We start from the raw sequence: 14,983 nt of genomic DNA, 5'->3' as shown, positions 1-14,983 counted from the left end.
CAGATATAAATAAGTTATAGTTTTTTCACTGGTGTTATTTTAAGCAAGCTGAGTAGAAAAAAATTGCTAACAATTTAGGTTGCAATGAGCTTTTTTATTTTTATGCATAATCTATGCAGTTTGATCCTGATTCAGTGGAATACATTATGAATATAATCAAATAAAAGAAAACTGATTGTCAAAAAGCCTGTTTGCTATACATAAGTTTACTAAATTGCCCTGTGGCAGAATTGTGGTGACATGGCGACAATGTTGCAGAAGGTTACAGAGTTCTCACTGAAAGAATTTTTCTTTAGAAAGTAATAAATTTTGGTTTTCTTTCTACAAAAATGTTCGAAAATTTTTTTTTCTTTAAAATTATATTTAAAGGGTGCCTTTTTCGTGCATCGGAGGGGAAAGAAATGTTCGTAATTTTTTGATTCTTAGTTGAGAAAAATGAAAAATAAAGAATATTGAAGCAAAAATTTCTTTTCTGCAGAAATTTTTTTCCCTTCCAGAGGGGAAGAAATGATTAATTTTAGCGTGAATGATTAGTTTTAACGTGTTTTTTTCATTTCAGTTTTCTTCTCTTTCACGGATTTTACGATTTTTAATTATTTTTTTACGTGATGATGATTTACGAAAGGCAAAAAAACGAAATAATTAGTGTGTTTTCCTCTCACAAAATGTGACAATATCGCCCGAGATGATTAGAATAAAAAAATATATTACATAATCATTTTAAAAAAAATACATACAATTTTATTATATCCAAATATGCTTTTCTTTGTGAATACAATGTTTGTTACTTTAAATTTAATTAATAACATATATATTAGTTATTATTAAAAGTATCTTACATATATATATTTGATAACAGTAAATAACATATTATATTATTTATTATTAAAAATATCTTGCAGAAAGATATTAGTGCTAGAGAGATTTGTCGCAGAAAGCCCAAACAAATTCTGCCACAGGGCTAAATTGTTTATTTTTTATCTTTAGGTCAAGAATGGGTAGGGAAGGAAAGAATTCTTTTTTTTCTTCCTATGTATGGAAAAGAATCTGCAGATTTTTATGTTTGTTTTTAACATACTTTGATCAAAACGTTGTTTTGTCAAATATTAATGATATCACATGATTTCCTTATTCTAGATTCAGTAATAAAAGGCTTTAATTTTGCCGAAATATCCTATCCCAGAATATCCTTTTAATAAACTAGTTCACTAAGTCTTCCAAAGAATTGTAGGAAAAATTTAAATATTTATAATATAAATATTATTTGTTTCCTTCATAAAATTTAAACTACCACTGTTTGTTAAATAAGTTTAATAATCCTGATGTTTCATATTTCACTAAACTAGTTAAAATAAATAAAATTAGGATTATTAGTCATAAATTTTTAGGCTTATAATTATTACAGGGAAATGACCCTTAAGAAACTTCCTTATTTTTTCCTTATCTTTCTTTAATGGAAGTCTGTATATTTGTATTGTAGGCTCGTAAAATTACATCTGGGGAGTTGGTTGCCGTCAAAGTCATCAAACTTGAACCAGGTATATAAATTAAATCTGTTATTCATGTGAAAATCTGTTATGTGAATTAATTCTTTCTTTTTTAAAAAAAGATAAAATTTTGTAAAATGATTTTTAACAATGCTTTTGTCAATTTCTTGCCATTTAAAAAACAATCTAAAAAATAAGTTTAAATAGAGATCTGGCATCTAACTTTATGGTTACTTTAATTATACGCATGTGATACCTACAGATTCAAAATAATTTTAAGTTTTGCGTGATAATGTAATTGAATAAAAGGAGTATAAGGAAAAAAAGATTAAAAAAGTAAAAGAAATAAGAATATTTAAAGTCAAAGATTTACTTAATAGGTTCTAACTAAACGTTTATGATCTACTTTGTTGCTGATAGTAGCATGATTGCAATTGTAACAATGTTTGTAAAGAATATGCAAATTATAAAAAATAAGCAGGATTTAAATGCTTTTACTAATAATTTTTTTTAACAATAATTTTTTTTGAAAAAAATTCACATTAAATTTATTAAATTATATTTTTTTAGAAAGCATATAATTTGCTCCAACTTTTTTGTATAAAAAACAATGTATATATAAAATTTTTTTTAATAAATGTGGTAGTGAAGTTTTTAGTATTAAGGCATATGTTACTTAATAATCATTTTGTTTTTTGGTAATTTTTAAAAATTTATTTTTTGTTTGTACTATGGTTACTTACATTATAGTTTTAAACCCTTTTTTTTCAATTGTAGGTGATGACTTTGCCATCATTCAGCAAGAGATTCTCATGATGAAGGGCTGTCGCCATCCAAACATTGTAGCATATTATGGCAGTTATTTAAGGTAAATAAGGCGAAAGGGGCTAATGTGTATATGCAGCTAAAGTGGACTTCTTGAATAACTTTTATTGGACAAGTTCTTTCTCTGAGGCATCATATATTGTACACTTCTATATGCAGTCGCATTTCACACTTTGAATACTTCCTCAAAAATTTGCTGAAGGTTTTTAAGGTGCAAAATTAAATTACCCTGTGATAATTTGAGATTTTCACAAGCATTGTTTCCCCTTAAAACACCTCTATTGTCCTGTATGAGTTATATCTGAGTTTGTGGGTTTTGGCAGCTTGCTTCCACAAACGCTCCTGGAAATATTCTTAGTAGTAGTAGCCGGCTAGTAGGGAAAGAGGAAGTGAACTATTGAGAGTCTTATGATTTTGGATCGGTAGCAGTATCACTTTTCTTTTGGTAGGCGTGCAGCTTTTTTTTCCCTTTTGAAAATAGTTTTGTTTAAGTAGCAAATTTGATGTATTTTAACTTCTCCATCGATTTAAAAAATAAGCTTTTTTTCCTTCTTATGCATAATGCCTTTAGCCAATAAGCATAGATTAAGATTTTTTGTTCACATTTTATAATTTAGTTTGGTTTGAGACGAAGAACAGGAGTAAAGTACTTTGCAGACATTATCTTTTTAAAAAACTGTATGTAAAATTAATCAAATTATTTTCATTTTCAAAAATGCCTGAATCCATTTATTTAATTTTGACAAGCAACATTTTTGTCAACTATATGTTTTTCCAAATAATTTCAATAGTTTATTTGATGTTACTAAACCAAACACTTTTTGCACAAAAATGGAATTTTTTTGATATAAAATTATACTTTATTTAAAATATGTTTATCATTAAAGTTTCCCTGATCATTCCCTTATTATTATTTCCCTGATTTTGAACAAAATTTACTTTTTCCCTTTTATTGAATGTTACTATAAAAACATTTAGTTCATCAAATGAATACATTTAAAAGTACAACTTTTGAGCTCAATTTTTAATTGTTAAAAACTTTTTTTGAACTTTTATAAAAAGGAAATATAATTTTTACTTTAATGGACTTCAAGGGGTTACCTGTATGAGAGTACAAATTTTTTTTTTTTACTTATTTCTTTAAACGAAAATTATAATGCTATCAAATTTGTTCAACTTATTAATTTATTGCTGCAAATTACGAAAGCAAAAATAAAGTTTCTAAGAATATAACAGTTTTAATAAAATTTAACATAACTAGTCACAATTTAAGTTAATTATTTTATTTAAAACGCCTTTTTATATGCAGACATTGAAATTTGATTTCTGGTTTGATGTTCACTATTTTAATGAATTTTGTAACATTTTCTTGCATTTTAAATGAATTTTTCTTACATTTTTCAATGAAATTTAATTTAACTTAAATTGTTTTGTTTTTCGAGAAATGTACTTTAAAATCGTTACTTTTTTTGTTTTGTACTTGTATTTTTAACTTGTTACTTTTTAAAATGAAATCTTTTTACTCGTTACTCTTGCTTAAAGTACTTGTACTTTTACTCGTTACTTTTTAAAAGTAACGCTCTCATGTATGGGTGGTGGGGCTTAGTTGTACATATCCTCACTGACCGCACTCCACTACCGATGGAAGCAGGGTTAGTTTTTTGCCGGCAGAAACTGGTTTTTGCCATGCCAGTAGCAGAAACTGGTTATACCCCATAAAAACTGGCAGAAACTAAAAAAACGTCTATATTAGTTCTAGTAATTGCTTAATGACATTTTGTTTACATACAGATTTAGACATGCAGTTACTGATTATCATTTGCTAGCATCCAAAGTATTTGGGATTGAAATTATCATGTGCTCAAGAAGAAAGTGCCAGAATTTTACTCGCCAATATTAACCCAGATTTTGTACCTTATGTCATAGCTTTGCGAAACAAATCGGCCCCATTTTCTGAAACTTATTTTTCCAGTCAAGTTTTAACAACTACTCCTGCTGCTACATGGTGGTTCAATTTAAAAAAATATACAATAGATGAAAGTTTCACAAATCTTGCTTGTTCCTTGATGGCAATGCCTGCTAGTTCTGCTGGACTTGAGAGAATCTTCGCAAATTTTTTGTTCGTGCATAGCAAATTGAGAAACTGCTTAGGTTCAGAAACTGCATCAAAACTTGTCTTTTGTTATAGATAACAGCAGAGTGCAAACAATGTAATATTTGATTTTGAATGGTGATAATTTTGTAAATAAATTGTACTTTGCTTAACATTTAATTGTTTTTCCTATGAATTATCCATTGTATGTAAATCTCAGTACTTACTTTATGTCATTTTCTGAATTTCTGTCAGTTTCTGCTACAAAAGTGGCAGAAAAGGGTTTTTGCCGTGCCGGTTATAATCGGTTTCTACCAGTGGTTTTAACCACCTCGGCAGAAACTTGCCAACCTTAGATGGAAGAAATATGAACTGGTTCTAATTATAACACATTTGATGTTATTTATTTTCTAAATTAGAAGGATTTTATTGAATGACATACCTTTACAAATTATAGTTTCCCTCTCACGTTAGAAAGTTTGTGGTATACGAATGTCATGCTTCTATTTTTTTTTGCACAATACAGTTCTAGTAATATTAGCTTGCATACTGTGCAGTAGTTTTAGTACACGTAAAATCCCTTACTATATTCATTTGAAAGAAGCATTGCTAATTTCATTATATATATTTCGAATTCCATACTAGTTAAGCAAGTGTTAAATCATATTTAATCTAGAGTCTATTGTAAATATAGATGTGAACTCCACCAACTTCTGAACTTTTTGTTAAATGCAACTATGAGTTCTTCTCTGAACTTTAAGGCGGTTTATGGAGCAAAAAATAAAAATGTGAAATTCCAAATTTCTGCATTGAAAAAGATGCATTTTATTGTTACAATGATCTTCACTAAATTTAATCAGGATGATGGTTAAATAAGTAAAATTGATCATCACTTGTGTCTTTCAACTTTAGATTCATCCAACTACCTTAAATATTGGTAGGCTTGTTTTTCTAATATTTTTCAAGCTCATAATTGGTTCTAAAAATCCTATATATCCTATTCTAAATCTTAAAATTCCTTTACAGCATATCATAGTGTTTTTTTTCTCCAAATATTTTCCTGAGAAATAGCACAGTTAATTTAAATTTACTACAAGCTGAATAACAGACTTGTAGTGAAGAATTACAGCAAACTTTTGATTATATCTTTAAGTGTCTGATAAATCTGAAAACTTATTTGCTATTGATGGAGGTATAAACTGAGATTTTCTGTGTATTTATTTGTTTAGGCATTAAAATTATGTAACATAATACATAACATAGCACTTATTTATTTTTAGATAATATGAAAATTGTGCCATACATTTCCGAATATAAGCCCATCCATGTATGAGCCACTTGTGATTTAGAAATTCACTGAAAACTGAAGTAAAAAAAAATATAAACTGAAGTAAAAAAAAGTACGCTACATTTAGAAATAAAAATGTGTCCACTTTCTACGCCACACACATTTCAGACAAACAATGTTGTTTGGTGTCCTATCATCAACCAGTTTTGTTTCACCCTTTCATCCTCCAGGCTTTTTACTTAGCATTAGAATGACCTTAACGTCATCAGTTTAACTTAGCAGAAAGCCAAAGTAACGTATTATGAAGGACTGAAGAAAGAGACTGCTGTGTGGATTGTGGTCATAAAGAGCTGCCACAGGTGACGAAAATGCAACTATTTTCGACCTGAGGCAATTATGGCAACTTTTTTTTGCCTGAAAGGGCTAAAAAAGCAACTATTTTCAGGAAAGGGAGACTATTGGGAGACTTCTCTGTTCTCTTAGCGATGTTTTTTTAGCATAAATTAGGTTGACAACCTGCGGAGCAGTAGCTTCTGAACATAATGATTTTTTTTTTCTTAAAAAAAAAAAAAAAATATTGAGTTGCAAATTTGAGTCATCACTTTTTAATGCTCTCAATTTGCACAGATTCCATTGTGAATCTATTTCGTTTCACAATCGCCTTTTCAACAGTTATGGCTACAAAATTCTGTATGATTTTAAAGAACCTAATTTTTAATATGATATTATGATGCTTGAATTTCGAATTTTAGTAATCACTTTTCAATTTATGTATATATATATATTTGTTAAATCAATTATTGATAAAAGGAAAAAATTTTTCGAAAGAGTATGTTTTTTTTAACAAAAAATTATTTTTCTGAGTTAATTCTAGCATTTAAAAGTATTTAATTTTCTGCAAATGTACTAATTTTTTTAAATGAAAATTTAGTGCTAGAACACTAACGTTTATTTAAAAATTATCATATTGTCCATCAGCTTGACTAAATGGATCATGATATATTACACTGAAGTCATTTAATAAAATTTTAGTCATATTATTGAAAAATTTTTGTTCTTATTTAGGCGACTATTTTCATAATTTTAGGCAACTATTTTCATGCTTTAGGCTTCTGGAAGCCAGTATTTTGCTCATTTTTTTTCTGTGGCAACCCTGTGTCATCATCTCAATCAGCTTTGTTTCCCTCTCTCTCACGCTCCAGGCTTTTTAATGTTAGTGGATCTGATTATTAGTCGACCCCCAACTTTAGCTTTTGAAAATTTTCTAAAAATTCTTAGCTTACATTTGGAAATCCAAGGTAATTGTATTTTGGTGAAATTAACAAGGGGTTTCACTACTTTCCACTCCATAATATGTTTCTGGCTCCATGCAGCCAATTACAGCTCTTTGAAATTTCTAACTTTTAAAAAATCCTGCTCTTGATGAACTTTATAATCTTTGATATTTGCTGTTAATGCTGCCTTAATTTTATTATATTTAAGTGGGAGTTCTATATTTTAAAAATATTTTCATAGGCGGGATAAACTTTGGATTTGCATGGAATATTGTGGTGGAGGAAGTTTGCAAGACATGTATCATTGTAAGTTACTTTTCTTTCTTTTTTTTGTTTTGTTTATTTCAATGACAATATGGAAGATATTCTTCTATAGTTTTAGTCATATCTTTTGTACAGTGCATTAGCAAAAGAAGAAAAGGAATGTAAATAAAATTTACTTGACATTCGAATATTTTTTACACATATATTTTTTTAAGAAATCAAATTATTAGTTAGCGGTTTTTTTCTCAAGCTTAATAGCTTTGATCCGAACCATAATTTTTAATAGAAGTTTTAACAGCATTATATGTAAGCCATACAAATTGTTATTGGCACAAAATTGGAAAGAAATCTGTTCACCAGTATATAATGACCAATTTTGCACTTCTTACGTTAAATATTTAGAATTATAAAACTATTTAACTGCATTTTATATAATTTTTGTGTGCAATGTACCCCCTAAAAATGTATTCTAGTTAAATATTTTTAATAAGTGTGGATTACATAGGGACCACTCTTTTCAAGTATAACTAAATCATTAAACTGAAACTCTTAGATAGTCAGAGATACTTCAATGGGTGATTTTTATGCATACAAGCATTTAACATGCAAGCAATTAACATATGTATACAATGCATATCTATGTAGGATATCTATTTAAATAAAGATTTTTCAAAGATATTTTGCTGTGAGCTTGTATGCAATTTACAGATCAGCTATAACTATCTATAGCTATTTATTTATCAAATTTTGTAATTGGGCTATTTCATAATCGCGATTTGTAATGACATTAGTTGAGAGTCTTACACAGTTTTTCACATTTATGCTATTTACCATTTACAAATCTCACTTAGTGTCTTCTTACGATCATTTTTTTTGTTGCTCATTATAAGTTAATGCAAGTTAAAAGAAGTTTTGAATGGAATTGTTAGCAACCTTATTAGAAATATGCGGCTCTTAGTTCTGAGGGATGTTGGATAATCAGAATTCTATTGTAACAGAGTCTTGATTATCCAACAAGGCAGCTACTTAAATTTTTTTTTACTTAAAATATGCTACTAAAGGAATGTATAGGTGAGCTTTTGCAACTTTGTAATTTTTTAGTTGCCACTGTTGAACAATAATGGCTTCTCTTCTATTAAAACCTTTGCATCCATAGCATGAAGAAAAAACTTTAAATATAAATGAATTTAAAAACTAACATTTTCACCTTTTAAATACTATTATTTTCCATATTAGTGACAGGTCCTTTGACAGAGCATCAAATAGCTTATGTTTGCCAAGAAACTCTTAATGGACTAGCATACCTTCATTCTTTGGGGAAAATGCACAGAGACATTAAAGGAGCTAATATTTTATTGACTGAAAATGGAGATGTCAAGTTAGGTAAATGTTTTCCTTTAATATTGAGTATTATTGAGTTGAAAAAATTATTACATACATTTTTTATTTCATATTATGTTAAATATTTGCTATTTTACGCTCAGACCTGAAATTCAGAATATCTGAGGTCCCGAGAGTTCTGGATTTGGGGTCCCATACTGTAATACCAAAAAAAAAAAAAAAAGTACTTTCTTGTTCAATTAACTATACTGTACAATGCAATAGAAATATAATGTTCAATTATGTTTTATTGAGTTACATAATTTTGAGTGATTTAGTGATATTTGGATGTGAAGTTTTAATAAAAGTTTAAAAATATTAAATATACGCTAGTTATAATTATCATTTATAGCATAAAATCTTTTTTTAAAGCTTAAAATTTTAGTTTAAAATAGTCTGTGAATATTTTTATTCTAAATGCTTACGATCACATAAACAATGAAACCTGACTCTCAAGACTCTTTTGTGATGAACCTTGCATGTCAGATTCTTTAAAATGCCTCTTGTTTTATTTCTATTTGTAAGTTATTTCAATTTTGTTATGGAAGTACATGTTTAAGAATTTGGTTTTTTTTTATAAATGAAAATATAAAAGAATTTCAAAAATTTTGTATATGTATATATGTTAGTGTACTAAAGATTATGTGTATAATAGTTTTTCTCAATTTGTATTTTTCAGCTGATTTTGGTGTTTCAGCCCAAATTACTGCAACTATTAGTAAAAGAAAATCTTTTATTGGAACTCCTTATTGGTAATGCAATATGCCAGAGCTATTTAGAAAGTATCTTAGGTTTTGAAATATAAATATAAGTGAAGGAAAACATAAGTTGTATACATTTAAAAGCTATTTCTCACTAAGTTTTTATACTATCTGTTACTTCTGTTCTAATGGTTAACAAATTCAACTATTTAAGAACTGTATTGTCATTAGCTTATCTCTTACTGTGCTGTCAACTACTTCACTATTCTTTGGAGACATTTATGTGATCACTTTTGATAATTGTTTATTTCCAGAAATTTTATAAAGTTACTGATGGGTTTTTGATTTTTTGTTGCTAGTAACAACCCAATTATTGATAACATTATCAATGTGCATTTCTTAAACTTACCAAAAAAATGCTTAAAAGGCCACAAGCCTGATGCATTTTGAGTTATGGGTGGTCTGGAAGAAGCATGGCGTCACTAGCTCATCTCTACCTAGGCTCTATCAAAACTTAAATTATTTTCTGGACAGCCTTTACATATTATTTTAAATTGCTTTTAGTAATATTGATATTTATTTTTATTATAATGACACAATTAAAAAGGTTTTAAAATTTCAATAACTAATTTTTAATTGATAATTCATTAATATGCTGCAGCTCTTAAACACAAGACAGACCGAACGGAAGATAAGAAATTCTGCTTTCTTCATTTAAGTCATTCCGGATGAATCTCTATCAAACATTAAATCCCACAATTTAAATCTGATCACCAAATTTTCTGTAATTTTATTATTTGTATATTTTTTTAGATTTTATACTGTATTTATGGAGAAAAAAAAACTCAAGTTCAAGGAAAGAGCAACAAGAAAATTGCTAAATCAAGGTTTTTAAACATTGAAAGCATAGAGAGTTTGAAGAAATTTTTTTAAAATTGCAGGGTTTGGCTATTTATATTTTTCAATCCATTCTTTTGCTAAAGTAAAAAATTGAAATTAAGTTTTTAAGTATTAAATCTGTATAATTATAAATTGTAAAACTCAAGCATTTGCTTAAAAATATATTACAATTTATCCTGAAAAGTATAGATTGCTTTTTACCATTAGAGAAGCAAGACTTTTTGTCTTACATGAATTTCACATCCTGAAATCTTTTTAAAAATCTAAAATAATTTGTACTTATATTATGCCTGTCAACTTTTGGCCTTTCCGAGAAAGATTTTCCCAGATAAGAGGAAAAAGAGAATTGAAAAATCCATTGTATGCAAATGTACATTTTTATACTTTGCTAGTGTTTTAACACTGCATCATATATTATTGTGCATTTATGTATTTTTTTATTTTATTTACCTACATGTAATGGTATTTAAATTAATTTTAAATTAAATGTATTTACCCAAGAATGAGGAAAGTATAAGTTTTTTTTCCGTTTTTCCTATAAAAATAAAATCTATAAAATGGAAGAATTGGCATCTAAGCTATAATTTAGTCTGGTATAAAAAGCTATAATGTGTTTATATTGTTTTATTTTCTTTAATTTCTTAGATTAATTTAAAATGAAAGTTTGTGTATAGACTGTGGGGTTTTCTTTCAAAATGTATAACAATAATATTGCTATAATGTTTTTTGAATCGTAGGATGATGTGCCAAAACAATTGCTTTTTTAAAAGGGAATGAGCTATCCTAATTCGAATGTAATTAGACCCCTAATTTACTATTAAATTGGCAATTGTGATAGTTTAAGATGTACAAAAATTAATATATCTTGCATAATAACCTTGTATAAATAACTTCCATAAGAAATAGTTTTTTGCTTTAAATATTATTGAAAAATATTGGGAATTTACAATGAAACCATGAATCAAACACATCAAAAAGTGATTATTCTAATTCAAAGTTTGTATGTTTTAATAACATCATAATAAAAATATAAAAATTTGAATAACTATGCAGAAATATCAACAAAAAAAGAAGAAAAGATAACTCCAAGAGTGTCATCATATAAAAATACCAGAATTTAAAAAAATTGTAATTGAAATCACTTAGAAATAGAAAAATTTTTGCAAATTGAGCACATCTTAAAGGGATCATCGAAACAGGCAAAAAATATAAGTAGCTGCCCAAAAAAGATTTAAAAATGCTTTGGATAGACAATGGAATCATTGTGAAATAAGCATATCTAAAAATGGTTATTCAAAGAACATCATATAAATATATAGAATTTTGTATAACTTTTTGAAAATAGCAACAAAAAAAATAAATTAATGTTACAACGTCCTTATAGCATTGTGTAAAAAATATTGTAATTTGAAAAACTCCATGGAAATGGACAGAACACTAAAAGTAGCTGCCAAAAACTTTTAAAATGTTGTTGATTTATAATAAAATTGTCACAAATTGAACACATTCATAATTTGTGTAATAATATATTAAAAATATCGGTATTGCGAAAATCATATTGAAATGTAAAAAAAATAATGAATAATTGTCAAGAAGATTAACTACGGACAAAAGTCGATCATTATACTCAGTGGATTATAGAGAAATCTCAAAGAAATTTTTTAAAGAGACAAAATTGGGATCAAAAGGCAAACAGGGTGGTGTGTCCCTCAAACCTTACTTAGAATATCCCCTTCAAAATATATTGATTAAAATGTTAACCCGTTAGAAAGAATTTTTTTTTTATAGGAAGAAGTGGTAACACAGGTTTTACATAAGCAAAAGTAATTTTCCAGATAAAAGATAGTTTCTTAATTAAAAATTGTAAAAAATTTATAATTGATTTCATGCTATATTTAGAAATTTATTAACTCCCAAGTCCTTTAACCACCTCTATACTCTATCTAACCATCTTGTTCTAGATTTTTTTCTATTTTCCACTGGTATTTGGAACATTATTTTTTTAACAGGATTTTCATTGCTATATCCAAATATGTACATGTTCTATCCACCTTATTTGAGAAACCTTGATAATTTTTACTATTTTAGGTTCTTTGTATTTTGATTGTAATTCATGGTTGTAATGAATTCTCCAGGTTCTAGTTTCTCTTACTGCACCTGAAAGTTTTCTTAATATTTTTCTCTCGAAAGTCATCAATTTCTCTTCATCTGCTTTGTTAATTGCCCTGCATTTCCTGCCATATAAAACTATTGGTCTCACTAGTGTCTTGTAAAACTGTATTTTTGTTTCTTAACTAATGCATTTAGATATGTAATGTAGATATTTAGATTTGTAATCATATTTCAGACATGCCAACTGCTCCGGTTCGACCGGAATTTCTCTGATTTGCTACGTTATCTCCGCTCAAACCCCAAATACTCCGCTTTTTAACACGCTCTCAAACCCTGAAAAAACTTCCCTCACTTAAGAAAAGAGCATTCTCAATAGCAAACTACGTAGGTGTTCCTCTCACATAGAAAAACACACACGAACGAGTGGGACAGTGGAGTGAAGAAGCTTTCAAGAGCACCAAAATCTCAACAGTCACGTGATATGACATCATAGCACATGTTAACGTAGGGAGAAAATGAGCCATAAGCACGGTTTTTTTAAAAACTTATTTTTATGGATCTGGCAACGTAGTGGAGTTCGGTGGATGTTTACATTTTGTGATCGGTCTTTCCTGGCCTGCGTTCGATTGAGAATTAAGAGATTATTTAATTTTTTAAGATGCCACACCAAATCAAATCCATAATCAAGCATTTCGTGAGAAATATGCTAAACAATGGCCAGTTCTAAAACGGTCTAAAATATCAGAAAAACATGTTTATGCATGCTATGCGATCGTGATTTTTCAATCGCACATGGCGGCTTCTACGATTGCACGCACCATGTAGAATGCAAGTGCCATTTCGATAATGCTAATGCTTCTGCAAAATGTTACAAAATTACAAATGTGACAAAATCAGATAATAATGTTATTTATGTGGAAACATTATTTACAACATTTTTACTTGAACACAATTTACCGCTATTTCAGATGTTCCCAGATTCTGAAATAGCTGAAAAATATGGCTGTGCTCAAATAAGGATGGGAGCAATTATCAATTGCCTGGAAGAAATTACAACCAGTGAACTAAAAGAAATCTCGAAAATTTCCAAATTTGCCCTGGCTACTGAGATGGTAGCAATACAAATACTGAAAAAATTTTGCCTATTGTGATCGTTTTTTTTCTTTTTTCGATGAATCAGTTTGAAAAATTACAACCCGTCTATTGAGTTTGCCTAAGTTAGATGGTGATGCTACGGGCAAAAATATGTTTAGGGTATTGGATGAAGAACTTCAAAAATTTTCGATTCCATGGAAAAATTGCATAGCTTTTTCATCTGATAATGCATCTTTAATGATTTGAACTAATAAAGGTGTTCTAAAGTTTATTTTGGAAAAAAATTCAAAGTTAATTATGTGTAGGTGTTCTTGTTACCTGATAAATTTGCCTGCTAAAAAAGCTTCTCCGTGAATATCTGTTAGCTTAGAAGAGTTTTTATTTCTTGAAAAAAAGTTCAAAACGTTTTGAGATGTTAAAAGAGTGTTAAAAGCTGTGCGGCCTAGATAATCACGAAATTTTAAAGTTTGTTTAAACTAGATGGCTGTCTCTATTAGCTGTTGTTGATAGAACACTGGAGCCATGGGAGTCATTAAAGATTTTTTTTTTTTGAAAAAGAAAATTATTTTTTTCTAAAATGTAGAAGCATCAAAAAAATGTTTGAAAATTGAACAACAAAACTGAACTTGCTTTTTTTGTAGAATGTTATGCCCATATTCTGCAATTCTAATTTAAAACTGCAGACAGATTCACCAATGATACACTGTCTCCAAAGAGAGATAATATCTTTGTTGTTGTGTCTGATAGTCTGTTTTAAAAAGCCTATTGCTGTTAAAGAAGCAGAAAGCATATTTCAAATTGAATTTAAAAATAAAAAAAACAAAAGTGCAATGAGGATTTACGCATTGGTAGTCAAGCAAAACTATTTTTGAAAAATGTTTCTCTGTCGAAAAAAGAAATTGACACTTTCTATGAGAGTAAGGAATTTTTATTCCCTCTCATATTCATATATTGTTAAAAAAATATCCTCTCATTGAGGAAGTGCTGCTACATGCAGAAATTGCATATATCAGCTTAAGAAATGATAAATCAATTGAATATTTCCTTGTTCTCTTTGGGGAAGACAATAGTGAAAAATGAGATCTCATAGAAACTGAATTTTCATTGTTTCAGATTGAAAATTTCTCTGATGAAGTAGTAAAATGTGAAAGGGTGGATGTAGCCTGGAACATAATTCAAAATTTAACCGATTATACGAGAAACAAAAAATATAACACCTTGTCACAATTTATAAAAAAAATATTGATTATGCCTCATAGCAATACCAGTGATGAGATTCTTCCGCAGATTTCCGCTCTTTTTAGATTTTTCCATTTTTCTCGCTAATTTCCGCGGAAATTTTTTTGATTTTTGAACAAGTTAAAATATTTTATGAGGAATTTAATTTTCCGCAGAGCGAAAGCATTGAAGTCCTCATTCCTCCCTCTGAATTTTCTCAAAAAATCATTTCCTTGGGATAAAACTGGTTGACCTTTATACAGGGATTAGATTTTTTCGCTTTTGCCTTTCAAATTTCAGCCTTTTTATCAAAAACTCGGATTCTCTAAAAGTTTCGTTTTTTTTTT

The 14,983-nt window shown here is 28.3% G+C and overlaps 1 protein-coding gene across 4 annotated transcripts in view; it reads left to right on the top strand.

Annotated features, from left to right (window-relative positions):
- LOC107437447 (mitogen-activated protein kinase kinase kinase kinase 5) overlaps positions 1-14,983 on the top strand; it is a 71,196-nt gene that overhangs the window by 8,311 nt on the left and 47,902 nt on the right. For all 4 annotated transcript variants that reach the window (XM_021147607.3, XM_071187852.1, XM_043045440.2 and 1 more), the window contains 5 exons: positions 1,481-1,538; positions 2,265-2,355; positions 7,208-7,272; positions 8,467-8,613; positions 9,290-9,362. In XM_021147607.3, coding sequence (XP_021003266.1) covers positions 1,481-1,538; positions 2,265-2,355; positions 7,208-7,272; positions 8,467-8,613; positions 9,290-9,362 — 434 coding nt within the window. The remainder of the gene's footprint in view (positions 1-1,480; positions 1,539-2,264; positions 2,356-7,207; positions 7,273-8,466; positions 8,614-9,289; positions 9,363-14,983) is intronic.

Source organism: Parasteatoda tepidariorum, chromosome X1 (genome assembly GCF_043381705.1).
Source record: "Parasteatoda tepidariorum isolate YZ-2023 chromosome X1, CAS_Ptep_4.0, whole genome shotgun sequence".
NCBI classification, from domain to species: Eukaryota; Metazoa; Arthropoda; class Arachnida; order Araneae; family Theridiidae; genus Parasteatoda; species Parasteatoda tepidariorum.
Note: the sequence above shows the minus strand (reverse complement) of the source record. Positions and strands in the feature narration are given on the sequence as shown.